General features: G+C 36.9%; 1 protein-coding gene across 1 annotated transcript in view; it reads right to left on the bottom strand.

Annotated features, from left to right (window-relative positions):
- ALMS1 (ALMS1 centrosome and basal body associated protein) overlaps positions 1-23,377 on the bottom strand; it is a 135,452-nt gene that overhangs the window by 27,933 nt on the left and 84,142 nt on the right. Inside the window, exons 13-17 of the mRNA XM_084901261.1 lie at positions 20,994-21,238; positions 18,604-18,786; positions 14,590-14,748; positions 11,947-12,093; positions 556-1,682 (exon numbers count right to left, since the gene is read on the bottom strand). Coding sequence (XP_084757387.1) covers positions 556-1,682; positions 11,947-12,093; positions 14,590-14,748; positions 18,604-18,786; positions 20,994-21,238 — 1,861 coding nt within the window. The remainder of the gene's footprint in view (positions 1-555; positions 1,683-11,946; positions 12,094-14,589; positions 14,749-18,603; positions 18,787-20,993; positions 21,239-23,377) is intronic.

Raw genomic sequence — 23,377 nt, 5'->3', positions numbered from 1 at the left:
TACAAGGTACATTTTATCTTTCTCTAGCATTAACTTGTCTTCCCATAACTCACAAATCTTCATTTATTTATAAAAGTCATGTTGTAGCTCACCCCTCTCTGGCTTCCATAATTTTCTTTCATTCGAATTCTTTATTTCCTTTTAAAAAATCATTGTGTGTGTGTGTGTGTGTGTTTAAAAGCAACTCAAAATGTCTTGAAAGATAGGGAGAAGTAAATCAACAAAAAACAAATTAAAAAACCTACGCAATATTGTTCAGAATGGAGGTCATTCTATACTAAAAGCTCACCGGTGCCAGGGATATACTTTGTAGATTCTGAAGCTGTTAGCAGCAAACCCCTTCTTCCAAAGGATAATTTGTAAATAAGTGTTGATGAAAAGAATGACAACTCACAATAGCACTGTACTACACTTTCTCACACTCTTTTCCAGTTGGTAAGGAATATTATAGTGAGGAAAGGGCAAATGGCTTTTTTCCACCTGTACGCAAAGCTTAACTAAAAAGTCCATGAAAAAAGGCAGTCACATTGCCAGATGCAATTTGTAGCCATGTACCTGGATGTGTTTCCTTCTGGTGTGTTCAGAAGTCATTTGGGGATAACTCAAGGCTTTCTTCTTGTTCTTGCTCCGCTTCTCAGTGTATCTCCTCTGATGGTCGGTGATGCTGCTGTATAACTTAACTCTCCTGGGTGACAAACAAACTCTTTCATGGCCAAAAGCCTGGATCAATCGGGCAGTGTCAATGGTGGAAAGAGAGCTGCTCCTTTCATGCAAAGTCACTTCTTTATCTGTTTGGGTCAATATATCTGATTCCACAGGAGAAGTTGTGGTGGAAAGGACGTTGGTGGGAGTATCTGTGAGCAGCTCACTCTCCTCTGAGGGTCTAGAATCTGAAGAAGTATTGTTTATGTAACAAAAATTTGGCTGTTTTCTCAGAATATATTTATCAAATTTAACCTGTTCAATTTTAATCTGATTGGACTTTCCAGCTTGATGAGTAGAAAGCACCTTGTTTTTAAGATCTCCTATGTTTTTATGGCATTTCTCTAAACTTTTATACCGCTTCTTTTTCTGAAGCTTGTTTCTCTGTTGCTGTCTACCATTCCATTCCTTAGTATCTCGCTGCCCTCTGCTATCATCCTGTGTACTTTCTGAGGGCCAAAGAGAATGTGTGATAGGATTCTGAAGAAGTTTAGCCAAACGATCAAGTCGCTCTACCAAGGATAGTTCTTTTCTACCCCTGCACTCGAGAGATTTCTGTTGCTTCTGTCGTTCCTGATACTTGTTCCAGAGTTCATTCAAACTTGTAATGTGCTGAGTCGTGGGCTCTGGAGAGACCTTACGATTCTTTTTTTGATCATTAATCTGTTTGTCACATTTTGTATAATCTCCAGTCTGACTTTTAGTAGGATGTTTCATTTCTTTGTTTCCCAAGTTTACATTGATACGGAGGCTCTCTATTCTAGTACATTCTGTCTTTTCCTTATTTTGAGGAAAACAAATATGGTGCTTGTCTGGATGATGCTGGAAGAAATCTTTCCAAGAATGCCCCATGAAGACACTTCTCCCTAAGGAGTCATGGCAAATATCTTTATCATTTGGTAGGTGCACTGGATGATGAAAGTAAAACTTGGCTGACCTGAACACAGAATGGGTAGTATTTTCAAATTCCGAACTGGACTCTGAAAAGAAGAAAAAAAAGATTTTGAAGGACTTTCAAAATATTTTCATTGCCTTTAGAAATAGTATCCACACTTAATTCTTTAGAAACAGAAGAAAAAGGAAAGAACAGTTTATATAGTTTCAGAAAATTCACTGCCTGAACAAAGGATTTATACCTTGTGCCTAGTGGCTAGATCAGCATGGTAAACATTTAAGAGACGTAGGGTCAGCCAAAACCGGTTTGGCTCAATGGATAGAACGTCGGCCTGCGGACTGAAAGGTCCCAGGTTCGATTCCGGTCAAGGGCATGTACCTTGGTTGCGGGCATATCCCCAGTAGGGGTGTGCAAGAGGCAGCTGAACGATGATTCTCTCTCATCGGTGTTTCTAACTCTCTATCCCTCTCTCTTCCTCTTTGTAAAAAATCAATAAAATATATTAAAAAGAAAAAAAAAAAAAAAGAGACACGCAGGGTTAGACAAACTGGCTGGGTGAAAGGAGCTTTAGTCCTTGGGACTATAACAGCAGCTGCTTTGTACTAACTGCTTGTTTTGCGTGGGGTATTAGTATAGTGCTCTCTCTCTCTATTTTTCCCCTTTCTATTCAATCATGTTGATAAAATTGAGAGATATGTCTTACTAATCCCTCTTCAGCTAAGAAACCTAAGAATTCATTTTCATTATCAGAAATTAAATGTGTGGCATAAAAATGGAAAAACTCTCTTTAAAAAAAAAATAATTTCTTTATTGATTAAGGTATCCCATATTTGTCTTCAACCCCCCATTTCAATTCCCCACCCCCCTATTGTCTTTGACCACTGGTTAGGCTCATATGTATGCACATAAATCCTTTGGTTGATCTCTCCCTTTTATCCTCACCCTCCCTTTGAGGTCCAACAGTCTGACCCATGGCTCCTTATCTCTGGGTCTGGTCTTGTTCATCAGTCTATGTTGTTCACCATTTCCCCTGGATGAGTGAGATCCTGTCCTACTGGCAATATACTTATAAGAATAAAAAATGAGACAAGCAATAATTGTTATGCTGAAAGGCATATGATTCAGTCTGTAGTGAGCTTCTTTCTGGGCCACCAGTTCTTTAGAGACCCAATTTCAATGTCAAACAGTTCCTTATGTGTACATGTCAGCAATGATATTTCAGTTCTGGATGGTGGTCAAATTGTGGTAATGCAGGTCCAACCCTCTCTGGTTTGGTCCTGGGAAGAAAAACTCTTTACATGTTCTAGAGCCTCTTGAAATTTCTTTCTATGAGCCATCTTCACATTTTTTCCTCCAATTTTGTTTACTATGGTAAAATATACCTAATACAAACTTTACCAACCTCCAGATTCACTTTTTGACAGTCATTCTATGTCAAAATGTGCTTTTTTAGATGTAATAATATCTAACAATCATAACCCACAAATGTAAATAGTAATATAGGAACCATATATTTTTGGTGTTCCAAGTTATAGGTAGAAACGAAGAAATATTCATGCATTCAACAAAGTAAAACTTGTAACCACAGGATCCTTTTCACCTATACCATAGATTACTGACAACTAAGGTTTTTATTAAATACTCATAATTCCTAAGGCAATTTCCCTAGAACACAGTAAGCACATGCTTTTATGTCTAAGTATAAAAAGACAATCTGCCCTGGCTAGGTAGTTGAGTTGGTCAGAGCATCATCCCAATATACCAAGGTTGTGGGTTGATCCCTGTTCAGGGCATATAGAAGAATCAACCAATGAGTGCATAAATAAGTGAGACAACAGCCCTAGCTGGTTTGGTTCAGTGGACAGAATATCAGCCTGTCCAGGTTCGATTCTGGTCAAGGGCACATGCCTGAGTTGTGGGCTCGATCCCCAGTGTGGGGCCTGCAGGAGGCAGTTGATCAATGATTCTCTCTCATCAATTATGTTTCTATCTCTTTCTCTCTCTCCCTTCCTCTCTGAAGTCAATGAAAAAATTTTTTTTAAAGAACAACAAAAAAATGAGACAAGTCAATGTTTCTCTATCTCTCTCCTTTCCTCTCTCTAAAATTAATTTTTAAAAAATAGCCGAGTAGGAGGGGAAAATAGGAGATATCTGTAATACTATCAATAATGAAAAAAAAAAATATATATTTTAAAAAAAGGAAATCCTGACAACACATGCTCAATGTAGATGGACCTTGAAGACATTGTGCTGAGAGAAATAAGCCAGACACAAAAGAATAACATTGCATGATTCCACTTATATGAAGTAGATAGAAGAGGCAAATTCACTGGAACAGAGACTAGAATGGCTAGGGGCCAGAAGGAAGAGGGTAGGGGAAGTTAGTGTTTGATGGGGATAGAATTTCAGTTTGAGAAGATGAAGTAATTCTGGAGATGGATGGAGGTGATGGTTGTACAACTATGCTAATGTACTTAATGTCACTGAACTGTACACTACAAAATAGTTAAACCTATAAATTTTGTTATGTATATTTTACCACAATTAAAAAAAAAAGTAACAAGTTAAAAAAAAAAAATAACCCAGCCAGTATGGCTTGGTAGTTGAATGTTGACCTATGAACCAGGAAGTTACGATTCCATTCCCGGTCGGGGTATTCGATAAGACACAATATCCATTTATGATCTAACCCTCAATAAAACGAGTTCAGAAAGAAAAGTACCTTAACATAATAAATACCACATATCACAAACCCTCAGCCAATATCACACTCAATGGTGAAAAACAGAAAGCTTTCCTTTAAAATCAGAACAAGAATGCCCACACTTTATTCAACATAGTTCTGGAAGTCCTATTCAGAGCAATCAAGCAAGAGAATAAACTTAAAAGGATAGAAATAATAACAAAATATGCTCCCCTACCAAAATAACAAAATATGCTCCGTAACAGAATGCAATTAGAAATCAATAGCAGAATAAAATTTGGAAAACTCAAATATGTGGAAATTAAATAAAACATTCCTAAATAACCTATGAGTTAAAGAAGAAATCAAAAGAGAAACCAGAAAATACTTTGTAATAAATGGCAATAAACTCATTAGAAGCACCTAAAGCTAAAAGGGAAATTTATAGTTGAACATGCCTGTATCAAGAAAGAAGAAAGAGCCGAAACCGGTTTGGCTCAGTGGTAGAGCATCGGTCTGCGGACTGAAAGGTCCCGAGTTCGATTCCGGTCCAGGGTATATACCTTGGTTGCGGGCACATCCCCAGTAGGGGGCGTGCAAGAGGCAGCTGATCGATGATTCTCTCTTATCGATGTTTCTAACTCTGTATCCCTCTCTCTTCCTCTCTGTGAAAAATCAATAAAATATATTAAAAAAAGAAAAAAAAGAAAAAAGAAAGATCAAGTAAAGAAACCTAAACTTTATCTTAAGACACTAGGAAAAGAATAAATTAAAACTAAATCAAACAGAAGGAAAGCAATCATAAAAATTAAGGTGGAAATTCATGAAGTTGTGAATTTTAAAAAGAGAAAAATAATAGAAAACAAAGGCTGGTTCTCTTTAAAAAAATTTTTTTTTTTTTTAAATCAACAAACTTTTAGTTAGACTGACCAAGAAAAAAATGAGAAGACTTGAAAGAGAGACCATTATTTCCAATAAATAAGCCTTATTTATTTACTGCAATAAAAAGGATTGTAAAGGAATATTATGAACTAAATTAGATAATTTAGATATAATGAACACATCCCATTCCTAGAAAGCCACAAACTAATGAAATTGACTCAAGAAGAAGACACAATCTGAAAAGACCTAAAACAAGTGAAGAATTTGAATTAGTAATAAAATTACCTACAAAGAAAAGTCCAGGCGCAGATGGTTTTACCCCTGAATTCTACTAAACATTTAAAGAATATTAATTTTTCAAATTCATTTTATGAGGCCAGTGCTACCGTGATAAAACCCAACAAAGACATCACCAGAAAACTACAAGTCAACAGCTCTTACAAATATAAACACAAAAATTCTCATCAAAATATTAGCAAATGAAATCCAGCAACATATAAAAAGAATTATACAGCATGACCAAGTGGGATTTACCCCATGAATGCAAGTTTGGCTTAACACAATATGATATACACATGATGTATTATAGAATTGTATTTCTGAAACCTATATAATTTTATTAACCAAAGTCACCCCAAAACATTCAAATTAAAGATAAAAAACCCCCCACTCATTTGATAATCTGAGACATAGAAAAAGCATTTGACAAAATCTAATCCCTTTCTTTGATAAGAACACTCAACAAACTAAAAATAGAGGTAACTTCCTCAATCTGATAAAGGGCTTCCATGAAAAGCACACACTAAAATCATACTCACTTATGAAAGACAGAATGTCTGCTTCCTAGACAAGAATATATAAAAATATATGCTTTTGCCACTTCTATTTAACATTGTACTTGAGGTGTTAGCCACAGCAATTAGGCAGGCGGGAGGAGAAGAAGGCATGTGGATTACAAAGGAAGAAGTAAAACTATATTCACAGATATTAAGATCTTGTATCTAGAAAATTCTAAGAATACATAAAAAATCTATTAGAACTAATAAATGAGTTCAGCATGATTGCAGGATAAAAATATTTTAAAAGTTAACTGCATTATCATACATTGCAGTTAAACTAAAAACAAACCACCATTTAATTCACAATAGCATAAAAATAAAATATTTAGGAATAGATATAACAAAAGAAGTGTAAAACTTCCACTTTGAAAACTATAAAACACTGTGAAAAAAAATTAAAGATCTAAATGAATGGAAAACATCCCATGTTCATGGACTGGAAGATAATATTGTTAAGAAGGCAATATTCCCTCACTGATCATAGATTCAACACAATCCCTATCAGAACCTAGCTGGTTTCTTTGTAGTAATTGCCAAGCTGATTCCGAAATTCATGTGCAAGTGTAAAACATCCATAATAGCACCAAAAAAAAGACAAAGTTGAAGGATTCACACTTTCAATGTCAAAGCTTACTACTACAAAGCAACAGTCAGCAAAGATAGACATGTAGAGCAACAGAATAGAATTGAGAGTACATAAATAAACCAATTCATCTATGGTCAACTGATTTTCAATAAGGATGCCAAGCCCATTCAACGAGAAAGGAGCAGTCCTTTTAAACTGGTGCTGGGACAACTGGATATCCACATGAAAAATAATGAAGTTGTACCTTTACCTCACACCATATATACAAAACATTAACAAAAGTAGATTAAAGAGCTAAATGTAAAACTAAAACTAGAAAATATTAGGAAAAAACATAGAAGTAAATCTTCATTATTTTGAATTTGGAAAAGGACTGGTAGATAAGACACCAAGAGCACAAGCAACAAAAGAAAAAGTAAATTAGATTTCATCAAAGTTAAAAATCTTTACTCTTTAAAGGACCCCTTGTGTCTTTTTTAAGTGTACAAACACACATATCTATTAAATCAACCTCATTATTTGCATTATTCCCAGATGATTTTTTTATTTTTTATTTAAAAAAATTTTTTTAAAAAAATATATTTTATTGATTTTTTACAGAGAGGAAGAGAGAGGGATAGTTAGAAACATCGATGAGAGAGAATCATCGATCAGCTGTCTCTTGCACCACCCCTACTGGGGATGTACCCGCAACCAAGATACATGCTTTGACTGGAATCAAACCTGCAACCTTTCAGTCTGCAGGCTGACGCTCTATCCATTGAGCCAAACCAGTCTCAGCCCAGATGATTTTTTAAACTTTGCTTTTTAAAAATTTCAGCCCGGCAGGCATGGCTCAGTGATTGAGCATCAACCTCTGAACCAAGAGTTCAGGCTCGGTTCCCGGTTGGGACACATGCCTGGGTTGTGGGCTTAATCCCCAGTAAGAGGCATGTAGGAAGTAGCTGACTTAATAATTCTCTCTCATCATTTATGTTTCTCTCTCTCTCCCTCTCCCTTCCTCTCTGAAATCAATAATAAAATATTTAATAAAAATAATTTCATTTCAACGATCTAGTATGAGATAAGTATGTATGTTCAAACTCCTTACTACTATTCTGTCTTGTTCATTTCTTCTTGAAGGTCCTCCAGGTTTTAGGACAGTTTGTGGACAGTTTTGCATTTTCTCCCTAGCATCTTTTGCCTAACAATATTATAAGAGTTATTTTCTTATTTAAAAAAATATTTTTATTGATTTCAGAGAGGAAGGGAGAGAGGGATAGAAACATCAATGATAAGAGAGAATCATTGATTGGCTGCCTCCTGCTGGGGATCAAGCCCACAACCGGGGCATGTGTCTTGACTGGAATCAAACCTGGGACCCTTCAGTCCCCAGGCTGAGCCAAACTCGCTAGGGCCATAAGAGTTATTTTCATATAATTCTACAATTTCATTTTTTTTATAAGGCAACATAAACTTCCTTACTGATGATACTCCCAGTTTTGTTTTATATATTTTATGCTATTTCCTGTTTAAAGATTTGTTATAACCTCATTGCAAACTAGTATAGAAACATCCCTCCTTAATTCCTATAACACTTTTAATTTAATCTAACCTATATTGTGTGTCCATATTTTTCATAACTCTACTTTTCCTTTTCCTTTTCAACTCTTCTGAGTGATTTTATTTTCAGCTATATAGCATGGGCTTATTTTCTTTTCTTTTGTGACTGTCTTATTTCACTTAACACAATGTCACTGACGTTCATCTATGCTGTAGCGTGACAGGATTTCCTTCCTTTTTAAGGCTGTATAAAATTTGTTTTTATTACACTTTCTGTTTAAAGAAAACCTCAAAGAGATTTTTTTATTATTAAATTTATTGGGCCGGCATTGGTCAACATGAACAGGTTTCATATCTATATATTGCACCATGTTAGCACTTTCTTTAATCTATTCACCTGTTGATGGACATTTGGATTGTTTTCATATCTTGTTTAATGTGGATAATGCTGAGCTCAACATAGGTGTGTAGATATCTGTAAGATCTGCTTTGATGATTTTTTTAAAGATATATACCTAGAAGTGAGATATCTAGATTATATGGCAATTCTATTTTCATTTTTTAAAATACATTTTATTGATTTCTTACAGAGAGGAAGGAGAGTGATAGAGAGTCAGAAACATCCACGAGAGAGAAACATCGATCAGTTGCCTCCTGCACCTCCCCCACCGGGGATGTGCCCGCAACCCAGGTACATGCCCTTGACCGGAATCGAACCTGGGACCCTTGAGTCTGCAGGCCGACACTCTATCCACTGAGCCATACCGGTTTTGGCATCAATTCTATTTTTAATTTTTTTGAGGAACCTCCATACTATTTTCCATAATGGCTACATCCTTCTATATTCTACCAACAGTACACAACAATTTCTATCTCTCTGCATGCTTGCCTATAATTGTTATTTTCTGATCTGATAGTGGCCACCCTAATGGGTTTGAAATGGTATCTCATTTTAATTGGTATTTCTCTGATTAGTGATATTGAGCATTTCTTTATGTATTTATTAGTCATTCATATGTCTTCTGGGAGAACTATTTAAATCCTTTGCGCCCTTTTAAAAACTGGTTTTCTCTGCCGAAACCGGTTTGGCTCAGTGGGTAGAGCGTCGGCCTTCAGACTGAAAGGTCCCAGATTCTGGTCAGGGGCATGTACCTTGGTTGCGAGCGCATCCCTAGTAGGGGGTGTGCAGGAGGCAGCTGATCGATGTTTCTCTCTCATCAATGTTTCTGACTCTCTATCCCTCTCTCTTTCTATCTGGAAAAAAATCAATAAAATATATTTTATTTTTTTATTTTTATTTTTTTTAAAATATTTTTTATTGATTTTTTTTTTTAATACATATATGTTTTATTGATTTTTCACAGAGAGGAAGAGAGAGGGATAGAGAGTTAGAAACATCGATGAGAGAGAATCATCGATCAGCTGCCTCTTGCACACCCCCTACTGGGGATGTGCCCGCAACCAAGGTACAAGCCCCTGACCGGAATCGAACCCGGGACCTTTCAGTCCGCAGGCCGACGCTCTATCCACTGAGCCAAACCGGTCCCGGCCAATAAAATATATTTTAAAAACAAAATAAAAACAAAACAAAAAACAAAACTGGTTTTCTCTGATGTTGAATTACAGAAGTTCCACATATGATCTGGATATTAAGCACATATCATAATTTACAAATATTTCCTTCCATTTCATAGGCTGCCTTTTTACTCTGTTGATTGTGTCCTTTGATGCAGTTTTTAATTTGGTGTAAGTATAATTTGTTTTTTGCCTTTTTTCCCCCCACATTGCACCAAATTTTAAGACAAAAGACACCGGACATTAAGAAAGAGGTCCACTTCAGTCTTTTATCATCTAGTGCAGTTACTTTTCTTCTTGTGTGCATATTTTTTTGCTTTTGATGCCTGTGCTTTTGTGGTCATATCAAAGAAATCACTGCCATATCAAGGCCATGGAGTTTTTCCCCTATGCTTTCTGCTAACAGTTTTGTAACTTTAGCTTTGATGTTTAGAAATTTGATTCATTTTGAATTAGTTTTTATATGTAGTAAAAGATAAGTATTCAATTTTGTTCTTTTGCATATGGATATCAGTTTTCCAACACCATTTGCTGAAGAGAATGTTTCTTCCCCACTACACAGTCTTGGCACCCTTGTGAAAATCATTTATCTTATACATTTGTGATGTGAGTAGCTACACCTGAACTGTTTTTGAAATGTAATATGGATATATTATAGCTCATCGACTCTTTTTTTCCCTTATCTGGGTACTGTTCTATCTTCTTCTAAGAGGTAAAATTTGACAGCCAGGTAGTCCTCTATGCCTTTCTTTTGTTAGACTCAAAAGGGCCATGGGTCTTTATTGTAATTTTTGGCTTTTTACTGTAATTTTTAGAAGTTTGTATTGGGGTTTATCTGTCTTTGTTACAATCTTCTGGAATACCTTTAGGTTTTTCCCAGTGTCAGTACTAACATATGATACTTCACAAGTTAATACTATACTAGAGGCCTGGTGCACAAAATTCATGTGTGTGTGTGTGTGTCCCCCCATCAGCCCAGCCTGCACCCTCTCCAATCTGGGATCCCTCTCACAATCCAGAACTGCTGGCTTCCAACTGCTCGCCTGCCTGCCTTCCTGCTTGCCCCTAACCACTTTTGCCTGCCAGCGTAATCACCCCCTAACCACTCCGCTGCCAGCCTAATTGATGCCTAACTGCTCACCTGCCAGATTGTTTGCCCCTAACTGCCCTCCACTGCAGGCCTGGTCACTCCTAACTGCCCTTCCTTGGAGGCCTGGTAGCCCCCAACTTCCCTCCTCTGCTGGCTTGGTCACCCCTAACTGCCCTCCTCTGCAGGCTTGCTCACCCCCAACTGCCCTTCCTTGCAGGCCTGTTCCCTCCCAAATGCCCTCCCTGGCTGCCATCTTGTGTCCACATGGGGACAGCCATCTGTGTGTTGGAGTGATGGTCAATCTGCATATTACTCTTATTAGATAGGAGAGAGGCCTGGTGCATGGGTGGGGCCAACTGGTTTGCCCTGAAGGATGTCCCAGATCAGGGTGGGGGTTCCTTTGGGGTGTGGGGCGGCCTGGGTGTGGGGCCTGTGGTGATTTTCAGGCCAGCTACACCCCCTGGGGAACCCAAGTGGAGGCCCTGGTATCTGGAGTTTATTTATCTTCTACAATTGAAACTTTGTATCCTGGAGCGGAGCCAAGCCTTCTGATTGCTGTTGGGATTTATGTATCTTCTATAATTGAAACTTTGTAGCCTTAAGTGGAGGCCTGGCCCGGCCCGGGTGTGTGGAAAGCTTGGCTTCCCCATTGCCAGGGGCAACCCTAGCCTCCTGCTCTTTCCAGCTCCGTTGCTGCCAATCATTGAAACTGTTTAGCCTTGAGTGGAGGCCTAGGCCAGCAAGGGCAGGCAGAAACCTTGGCTTCCTCCATTGCCAGGGAAACCCAAGCCTCCCTCCTGTTCTCTGTGGCCGTAGCATCTTGGTTAGGTTTATTTGCATATTTGCTTCTGATTGGATGGTGGGCGTGGCTTGTGTGTAGCAGAGTGGTGGATAATTTGCATATTACTTTTTTTTTACTAGACAGGATATACATTTATATATATATATATATATATATATATATATATATATATATATATACACACACCATCACAGAGACAAAGTAGCTCTGAAGTAATTTACAAAAGAAAAATAATAAAAAAGAAAAGAAAAAATGAATGTTTAAATCATGAGGCTATATTCTTATCAAGATAAAAGAAAATAGACATAGCATCTCCCTTTCCCCACACACAGACATCCCAATCCCATTACCTTCAATATCTATCTGCAAGGATTCCTTATCTTCTGACCAGGCTTCCTTAGGAAATGTCCTCTTACTGGCTTTAGTGTCTGATAGGCATTCAATCTTTGTGTCTTGTAGTTTAGCTGCAAGCTCTGCAGCAACAGCATCAATGGAATCTAAGAGAGGGTAATTAACACCCTAAGTACTTGAACATCTGAAATAATGACATCATTTAACACCACAGAGAAGGAAAAGATAATAAACACAAATGTCATGTAACCCTACCCGTAGTCCTCCTTCTCCTCCTCCTCCTCCCACCCGCCCCCCCCCCCCAAAAAAAACCCCAAAACCACTTTATATATATCTCTCAGGAAAAAGCACCTTGTAAGCCCTACCATGTAAAAGCTATGACAGTAATGATGGGTTTATGACATGAAATTTCAGGAAAGCTTTCTGTATTTTTCGTTGTACAACAACGCATTAAATAAGACCTGTTCCTTGTGGTCTGATACAACAGTAAAGAAAAAACTCTAGATCAGGTATATTTCTCAAAGTAGAAAAGTATAGCTGAACAATCATTTTAAGTTCTTGGGCTTACTCTAAGTTTATGTTATTTATAGAGCCAATTTTGATATTTCATATAATCCTAGAAATACACTTATATCATGTACATTTTATATAGAGTACCATATAATTTTTTAAGTCTTAAGTTAGACCCTTTTAAACTTGTCTAATATTCCTATTTCTGTTTTTCTTGGTAATATTTTATAGAAATTTACCTACCTTATTGGTCTTTTAAAATCAGCTCTATTTTTTTTTTTTTTAATCAATGAGAAAACGTAAGTGCTAACTAATATGTTCGTAAATGCATTTAAAAAATCACCAATACAACTAAGAAAACAGTCAACAGTTAATGGTTATATGTCTTTACAACAGGTTGAAAAGAAACCCATTTGCTATTTCTAAGTATAAGTATTTTTCAACAAAGAAATCAGAAAGACAACAGATTATTAAAACATAACATAATGAACACCAATATGTCTACCAAAGCTTAAAAAAATAAAACATAAAATGATTATAATGATCCTGTTTATAAAGCCTCAATGATGCCATTCTCTTTCTTTTTAATAGCAACATTTATACTGAATTTAGAGTTTATCAATCTTAAGAATTTTTTTTTACTATATTGTATGAATTAATCAACAGTGTTAAGGATTGTTTTGCATGTCTTTAAACTTTATATAAATAGTATAATACTCTATGTCCTTTAAACAACATGCTTTTTCACTTAATATTATGACTTGGGGATTTATGCACATTAATATATATGGCTCTGATTCTTTATTGTCTCTTCAATACACCTGCTTTTTTGATGTTGAAACTTTTAAGTCAATCTTGAATTTTCTTATATTTTCTTTCTTTACCTTTGTTTTAAGTTCTGTTTTCTAAGAGATTTTCTCATTTTTATATTCTAACACTTCCACTGAGACTTTTATTTCTGGTATAGTTTATGAGCTCACTTAGCTATTATACGTAGGTCACCATTTCTTTAGGCAGATATGCCCCCTTTTCTTTGTAAGCTCTTAAGGTAAAAAGTTCTGAGGTTGAACTTTTCCCATGGTGAAATGACTACATAGGATTAAACCAGAAGGACTTTTCCTTAGGATGCAAAGTTTAAAAGCAGACCAACAATATTATCATCAGACCCCTAGAATAGGTGGGATGTTTTGGAGGCTGCCTAGGTAATAGAGCCAAACTTTATTTCCAACACATCATCTTTACCAAATGCAGCCTGAATGGATGATGACTGGCAAGTACTTTGTGCAGATGTCTGAAAAAATTCCCTTAATTCTATCACTTTGTTCTCTGCTAAATTTTCCATATCCTCCCCATCCTCAGCTCTTTATCAATAGGATCACAGTGTTATCTGTCTACCAAATTACCACTAGTTTGAATCATTTGACAGGTAAACTCATCAGACAATTTAATCAAGATTTTCTATGGATTCTAGTCTCTAAAACATACTCAATTGGATATTATTTCATTTAAAAAGTTACAACATATTTTATTTTGCATAGTAAAAATAAAGTTTACAGCCCAGCTGGTGTAGCTCGGTTGTTTACACAGAGCAGTGATTGGCAAACTCATTAGTCAACAGAGCCAACTATCAATAGTACAACGATTGAAATTTCTTTTGAGAGCCAAAAACTGACTTCCGTGCATGGGCCACGAAGTTTTAATGGCACTGCATGTGTGCGCCTGCATGTGGCATTTTGTGGAAGAGCCACACTCAAGGGACCAAAGAGCTGCATGTGGCTTGCAAGCCGAGGTTTTGCCCACCACTGATATAGAGTATCTTAAACTTAATTTTTACTATAAATCAGTTGGGGGCGTGCAGGAAACAGCCAATCAATGATTCTCATCATTGATGTTTCTCTCCCTCTCCCTTCCTTTCTGAAATAAAAATATATATAAAAAAATCTTTACAGGTTTCAAAAATCTGTGAAGCATTTTAAAATATTTTACCTTTTTCTACATACCCAATAAGATAGCTAAGGAAAAAAGTTTATATAACAAAGCAGAACAAGATAAAGACTGAACAATATTCTCCTTTAGGATGAACAGGGAGTAAAAGAAAGAAGCCATAAAATATACAAAGCCCATTCAGTTACCTGCATTATCTTTCTGAATGCCTTTTTTCCCCTTTAATGAGGATGCCCTCTTACTATAGATCCCCTCTTTATGTTTAATATTAACAGGGGATTCCAAGTCATCATCTCTTGTGCCTAGCACCTGAGCTGGGAAATCTGGAGCAATGGCATCATTGGATCCTAAGAAAAATGGAACAGTAGTACAATCAACACAAATATAGCCATTAAGTTGAAGAAAGACAAAAATTTACCTCTTAAACCACTGGGTGGGGGGGGGGGGGCGGCACGGGGGAAGCACTACAATGGGAGTGTAGTACAGTAATCAGAAAATGTCAAACAGAAGGTGTCAGACCCGTAAACTAAATTGTAACTATACAAGGTGGAGAAGCAAATGGCTTAAGAAAAGACACATAAAGTAGACCAATAGTTCAGAAAGAAGACAATGTCCAGGTCAGGAAGGTTTTCAAAGGTGAAATTAGATTGTATCTTAGAAAATAAGTAGGCTGTTTGAAAATCACAGAGGAAGGAATAAAGACATTTTAGGCAGAGGTTATAGCATTAGTAGACAAGGAGGCAGGAGAGTATGTAAGAAGAGGACACATTTGTACTCAGCCTGGGTTATAAAATACATTAAAGAGAGTGATGGGAAATATTAAAAAATAATTGTTTGAAACAAAATTGAGCAGGGCATGGAATCCCAAGCTAAAAATCCCAAACTTTTTTGTACATAAAATGTAACATCAAGATTTCTTAAATAAAGGAAAATATAATTAGCTATATTTTAGGAAGATTAACCTGACAATACAAGGGACAAAACATTGAAGGGAACCTCTTATGTAATAAAAAACACAAAATTTGAAACTAATTAAAAATGTTTAATGTTCCTATTTCTCTTGATAAGTGAAGCTTATCTATGCCAAATATAAGTGGTAAAAAAAGGCATTCAGAAAGATAATGCAGGTAACTGAAAGAATTATCTCTGGACATACAGGAGTTTGTAGTAACTTTATAATTGTCTTCTACAAAACTGTGTTTTCTTTCTAATCTGGAATTCTATACTTCATGCATTTTATGAGCACTTGAAATGTAAATGCAATAAATGCTGGGTAAGTATCAGTATCATCAGTACAATACAAATATTAATAAGCCATGAAGAATTTTTCAAGACAGATTGCAAGAATCCTATTAAGCCTTATTAGCCACAGAATTGATTATATTCGGATCTTCTCAGTTTCTGTGGCATCACTTTCCCGGGTTTGCTCCCTACCTCTCTGAGAAAGTGCTAGTATCTTTTCTCCTACTAAATCTCTTATTGTCAGAGTTCCTCAAAGGGTAAGAACTGAGCTTTCTTTAAATCCTGGGTGAAATCACAGATTACCAATATATTGGACAACTATTTATATGCTGACTAGTAGCCCTGCACACGAATCCGTGCACCAATAGCTCTGCTGCCCTCCTTTTCGACGCCCGCTTAGAGTTTGCTGCTCCACCCTCCTGCAGACCCGTGATGTGGTCATTATGCAGTTGGTTGTTATGCCTCAAGACGTAATGGATAATTAGCATATTCCTCTCTTATTATATAGGAATATAGAATGGCAAACAAATATATATATATATATATATATACACACACACACACACACACACACACACACACATATATAACTGAGACCTTTCTTCTGAGCTTCAGATACTAGCATTCAGGACAAAGCTATTCCTTATAGTATTTTTTTGGAATCAGAACAATTCCTTCCTTAATTAAAAAAAAAAAAAAAAAAAAAAATATATATATATATATATATATATATATATATATATGTTATTGTATATTATGGTATAATACAAACAACTATAAATGGGGGTCACTCTCCTCACAACTACTTCTAGATAAACAGAGCATACATATTGCCTGCAGCACACAACTGCACACTCAGCACTACCACCTTTCATTCCTGAACTCTTCATTTTGATACATCTCTTCAGCTGGGTAAATCTCCAAGTGAATTTTTCAAGATGAGATGGAGGTAGAATATATTTTGTACTTCCTGTATATTCGTGAAAATGTCTTTTCATTGCCATACTGCTTAATGAATATGCATTTGGGTTCATATATTCCTGAATTATATAATTATATAAATACATATTTTGCTCCATTTATCTTTTACATTTTAGCATTGTAAATATGATATGACTAAATTCTGTTCACTTAATTATACAACCTTTTATTAAAAAGACAACTATGTATGTTTATATAATTTTTCTCTTTTCTAATTCAAAATCTTTTCCTAGTATGTATATCAGTCTCTTTCTAATCACTTTGACTGTATCTGTATAACTTTCAATCTGCATACTGTGTTCCCTTTTTCAGGAGAGGTAAATATTCCTCTATTAAGTCTTTGATATTACTTTTGTTCACACTGTTCTGCTTACTTCTTCAATTATAGATATAATTCTTGGTTTGGTTTATTTAGTTGTGATTCTTATGTCTCTATCGATAGTTTTCTTTTTCATCATCTTTATTTTATTCTCTCTGTATTTTTAGAAAAAATTTCAAGTTTGTCCTCATCAACAATTCAATTTCCTTCACATTAATTTTATTTTTCATTGCCTGCAAAATGTATTCTAAATCTACTACCAAATCTTTACATTTTCAGGTAGTCTTTTCTTCATTTGTTCATTTCTTCTCTCCATTTTTTTAAATTGAGAATTCACATAATATTTAAATCCTATATAATAAAAGAGGTAATATGCATATTGACCATCACTCCAACACACAAGATGGCAGCCCCCATGTGGACACAAAATAGCTGCCACAAGATGGCCAGCAGGGGAGGGCAGTTGGGGCAACCAAGCCTGCAGGGAAGGGCAGTTGCGGCAACCAGGCTGGCAAGGAAAGGAAGTTAGGGGTGACCGGAGAAGGCAGGAGAGGGCAGCTGGGGGCAATCAGGCCTACAAAGGAAAACACTTAGGGGTGACCAAGCCTGCAGGGGAGGGTAGTTGGGGGCAACCATGCCAACAGGGGAGGGCAGTTAGGGGCAATTGGGCAAGCAGGGGAGCAGTTAAGTGTTGATCAGGCTGGCAGGCATAAGTGGTTAGGGGCAATCAGGTAGGCAAGTAGTTGGGAACCAGCAGTCCTAGATTGTGAGAAGAATGTCTGACTGTCCAGGCACTCGGACATCCCTCAAGGGGTCCCAGATTGGAAAGGGTGCAGGCTGGGCTGAGGGACAACCCTTTCCCCAGTGCACAAATTTCGTGCACTGGGCCTCTAGTAAGTATACAATTCAGTTCACAACCAAAGCTACTAATTACAGAACATCCCAAAAGAAACCCTGTACACATCAGCAAATAATTCCCATTTCCCCCTCTCCCACAACTCCTGGTAACCAGTAATCTACCTTCTGTTTATATAAACTTTCTCATTCTACATATTTCATATAATGGAATTAAAAAATACATGACTTTTTGAACTGGTTTGAAATATTTCTTGTGGTTTTTCTTTTTCTTTTTGTATTTAGGACTCTGTTGCTAGGTGGTGCATGTACACTTATAACTGTTTTATCTTCTTGCTTATGGATTGACTCTATTATCATTATAAAGTGATCTTGTCTCTAATAATTTTTGTTTTAAAGTCTTTTACTGTTTATGAATGGTACTAGTTCTAATAAGTAAATTTCTAACATCTACCATTGAGCTTTCATGTCATTCCAGAATTAACTAGCCAGTCCACAAATAAAATTTCAAAAAAATAAAATTTTATTTTATTTTCTTAATCCTCACCCGAGGATATTTTTCCATTTATTTTTAGAGAGAATGGAAGGGAGAGGGAGAGACAAAAAGATACATCAATGTGAGAGAGACACATCAATTGGTTGCCTCCTATATGCACCCCAACCAGGGCCAGAAAACCTGCAACCAACGTATGTGCCCTTGACCAGAACTGAACCTGGGACCCTTCAGTCTGGGGCTGCACTCTATCCATTGGGCCAATCCAGTTAGTGAGCAAAAAATAAAATGTTAAATAATTCTGAATAATACCTGAGTGTGAGCTCTCAATGGTGGTGTCTGATTTGGAATCCTGAGATGAAAGAATTTGACCTAATTGTGGAGAAAAGGTCCTCTTCGATTTGGATACCACAGCTGGAAGACTGTGACTTATTTGTGGAACATAGTACATATTCGTACTACCAGAAGGCTTATACGGCAACAGTGAAGGCTGAGCTAAGGAGATAAAGATCACAACAATTAATAAGAAAATATTCATTAATTCAATGAACAAATACTGAGTGCCTTCAAGTGCCAGACAGTGTTCAAGATTCTTGGGATATATCAGTGAACTACAAAGAAAAGTACCTCGGCCTTAAGAGGAGGAAGATATGTAGAAAGTAAGCAGCATATTAAATAAATAATCTAATATTTTAATAAATTATAAGTGACATGAAGGAAATAATTAGAAAATAATTAGGGAGATTAGAGCAGGATGCCTGCCTAATAAAGTCTCAGATTGTTTAGAAATACTTATATCACTCCATCAGGCAAAAGCAAAAAATCAAAACAAAGCCCTCCAAAAACAAAAATAAAACCTAAAACAAAAACACCACACACTCACTTCCCCAGAAACCGAGCCCATTTTATACAGGGAAGAATTTAAACAACAGAAAAATAAGCTGTAGCCTCCACTTCTACATGGTCATTGCTGTAATCATTTATTGCTAGAATATTGACTTATTAATTTTCTATTTCTTGTACATAAAGTTTGAAAGTGATAGTTAAATTTACTACTTACAAGATTGCAGAAAATGGATAACAATTATTGGGCAGAATTACAGTGGACCCAGATCAAGAATGGTTATGATATGGAGAATTCTTAGAAAGATAAGTGGCTTTTTAAATTTTTCATCAAACTTATGTTTGGATGCAACAGTGTTAAGGTTACTTTGTACTGCCTGCCAATGGGGGAAGAAGTGACTACACAGCAAATAATGTTTGCTTTTGGGAAAGAAAGGACTGAAAGGGGTTAAAAAAAAAGTTCCACTAAAAATTTAAAATTTTTAAAATAGAACCAAATATAAGCATACAGTAAATTATTCTGAATTTATTAATTCAGATTAGTGGGCAGATAGTCATGTGTTGAGCATAAAGTATAAATTCTATGTACTTTAAAATGTTTTCATATAAAAGAAATAAAAAAATTTACTTTTAAATTCACAATTTCAAAAAATTTTAAATCAAATAATAATACTTTAAAGTAGTTTTTTCTCCCAGGTATTGTATGCAAAGGTAAAACCAGAAATTGTGGCCTCTACATATAACTGATCCACTTGATGTGAGTGGAGATTTAAAGCACACTTTCAAGTTGGGTTTCCCCTCTTGTGCTTCTACCACCACCTGAGAACAACATACTGTGGATAGCTATTGTCCCTTTAACCTGAAGTTCAGAACAAGGCAAGTGAAAAGGACGAAACTATTTCTGCTGCCTGCAGCCACATCCCAACTGACAACACAAACCAGTGAGCGAGATAAACAAATGTTTGTCATGAAGCACTGAGATTTTTGAGGCTCTTGTTATATAGTATCACTAGGTAACTGACACATAAAGATGATCTTTGTGATATTTATTAAACTGTACAATTTGGGAGTTTTATTTCACAGTAAAAATGTATAACTATCTTAACATAAATGTACTTACGTAAGTTCAATGCAATCTAAATGCTGAACCAAGAAATCTTCTTTTATACATTTAGGCATAGCCTCTTTGTATCTACAGATAGATAAACTTCTTGTATACATAGAAAAATTTTAAATAGATTTGTGCAAACTATTAAATATTGTAAAATCAATAGTCTAAAGTTTCCATTCTCATATGGGGGAAGAATGGAAACTTAAATGTTAATTTTCTTGTTATAAAAATAAAATAAGTTACTCTAATTTTGAATATTATCCTATATAATAGAGGTAATATCAAATTGACCCTCATGTCATCGTACAAGATGGCCGCCCCCATGTGATAAAAAATGGCTGCCACAAGATGGCCAACAGAGGAGGGCAGTTGGGGGCAACCAGGCCTGCCAGGGGAGGGCGGTTGGGAGGGACAAGTCCTGCAAGGGAGGGCAGTTGGGGGCAATCAACCCTGCAGGGGAGGGCAGTTAGGGGTGGCCAGGCCTGCAGAGGAGGGAAGTTGGGGGCAAACAGGCTGGCAGGGGAGCAGTTAGACATCAATCAGGCTGGCAGGGAAATGGTAAAGGGGTGAGCCAGCAGTCCTGGATTGTGAGAGGGCAGTCAAACATCCCTCAAGGGGTCCCAGACTGGAGAGGGTGTAGGCTGGGCTGAGGGATACCCCCACCCCAATGCACAAATTTTGTGCACCGGGCCTCTAGTTACACATAAAAGTAGGTAATCTGACCTAAAATGCAATCACATTCACTTACCTCCTTTTGTGTCACGAGGAACAGCAATCTGTTGGACTGAAGATGATGAAGCAAACTTGTTAGGAGCTTTGCTCAGATTCTGGGAACTGGGATGTGGAATTTCACGTTCACCATCGTGAGGATTAATAAAAATCTGAGATGAAAACATAGCTTTTCCTGGACTTTCAGTTGTAATTTGAGTGACTGCATCAGATAATAATTTCCTAGAGGAAGCAGAAAGTGGAGTCTTAACCACCTCCGATGATCTGAATAAGAGAAAGGACATACCAGGTCATAAATCCTTGGCTTATAAAATGCCATACTATCTTTCCAAAAGTGGCTTCATTGAATATTTAAAGTAGTTTCATGGAATGTTTTGTGCAGACACAATAAATGGTTAAGTTGTTTATGTAGTAACCTTCAGTTTCTATGATACTTTTACAATGCAAACACACAAGTTTACTTTTGTTTTAAAATCTACTTTTAATTTCAATGTAGAATGCTATTATGAAATTTAGCTGAGGAAAGAGTACTTTTCAGTTCAAGTGAAAATACATTCATTTTTTTAAAAATTACCAGAGAGGTTCACTATAAGTTAGGGGACTGTATTAAATGTATAGATATCAAGGTAAAGAAGAAACAAAGTGTTCCCTCAAGAAGTTTATGTCAGTGAGGGAACCAGAAGTTTTCAACCTTATAATAATGTGTTAAGATTATAGAGAATTCATATTCAAAAATAATAAATAACTGAATCCTATCCTACATAATATAAGGCTAATATGCAAATTGAGCCAATGGCAGAGCCATTTGACAAGCACTGACCACCAGGGGGGCAGACGCTCAACACCAGAGCTGCCCCTGGTGGTCAGTGCGCTCCCACAGGATGAGCACCGCTCAGCTAGAAGCCGGGTTCATGACTGGTCAGTGCAGCAGTGGTGGTGGGAGCTTCTCCCGCTTCTTTGGCAGCACTAAGGATATCAAACTGCCAGCTTAGGCCTGCTCCCATTAGTCAAACATCCCCTAAAGGTTCCCAGACTGCGAGAGGGCGCAGGCTGGGGTGAGGGACATCCCCCCCCGCCCAGTGCATGAATTTTGTGCACTGGGCATCTAGTAAATAGGAGAGAAAAGACAAATACAAATCTCATTTACTGAAAAATTCCAAATAATACATGTAGATACCACTACCCCTTCAACTCAGTCCAGTCCAAGGGGTAAAGTTTAATCTCTCCTTCCTTGAGTATAGATTTAATTTAGTGACTGGATTCCAAATAAAATATAAAAAGGGAGAAATAGTAACTCACAATGCAGAAACCTGGCAAACACTATGTTATTTACCCAAGGATAAAGGTATACATCACCAGTGATGTAATGTGAATGTCACATACTCTCTACTGTGACGTGATGAGAAGGGGACTTCCCTTATGTGGTGTTCTTTGCCAAAATCCTTAACTCCAGTCTAATCATGAAAAAAACACCAGTTAAACCCAGATTGAGGGACATTCTACAAAATATCTGACCATTATTCCTCAAGAAAGCAATGATGAACTGTCAGAGACCAGAGGAGACTAAGAGACAGGATAATTAACTAAATTGAAAGTGATATACTGGATTGGGTTCAAGAACCAAAAAAAGGTCATTAATGGGAATAGGTGAAATCTAAATAAAGTCTGGAATTTAGTGAATAGTAATGTACAAATGCAGGCTTCTTAATTTTGACAAAGATACTATGCTAATTTAAGATATTAACAATAAAAAAACTTAAGAGTACAGAGACTTCTATTATCCTATATAATAAAAGCCTAATATGCTAAGTGTCCAATTGTTCCACCAGTCACTATGACACACACTGACCACCAGGGAATAGATGCTCTGATCGATCAGTAGGTTGGCTTGCTTGCTGGGGTCTGGCTGGTCAGGAATGGGCAAGAAGGGCCGGACACACCGTGGAGCCTTCCTGGGGTCCCCTCCCAGGCTCCGATTATGCACTGGTGTGGTCCCTGGGTCTGGCCTGTGGGGATCTGGCCAAAACTGGCTTTCCAACATCCCCCGAGGGGTCCTGGAAGGCGAGAGGGTGCAGGCCAGGCTAAGGGACCGGACCCCACTGGTGCACGAATCCATGTACTGGGCCTCTAGTATTTATATATTTTCTGTAAGTCTAAAATTATTCAAAAATAGTCTTAAAAAAAAAAAAGGAGTAAGCCCTGGCCAGTTTGGCTCAGTGGATAGAGTGTCAGCCTGCGGATTCTGGTCAAGGGCATGTACCTTGGTTGCAGGCACATCCCCAGGACGGGGTGTGCAAGAGACAGCTGATTGATGTTTCTCTCTCATTGATGTTTCTAACTCTCCCTATCCCTTCCTTTCTGTTAAAAAAAATCAATAAAATATATTAAAAAAATAAAAAATGG

The sequence above is a fragment of the Pipistrellus hanaki genome (genome assembly GCF_964339955.1).
Source record: "Pipistrellus hanaki genome assembly, chromosome: 12".
Taxonomy (NCBI): domain Eukaryota; kingdom Metazoa; phylum Chordata; class Mammalia; order Chiroptera; family Vespertilionidae; genus Pipistrellus; species Pipistrellus hanaki.
The sequence above is the reverse complement of the archived record's forward strand: the minus strand, read 5'-3'. Positions and strand labels throughout refer to the sequence as shown.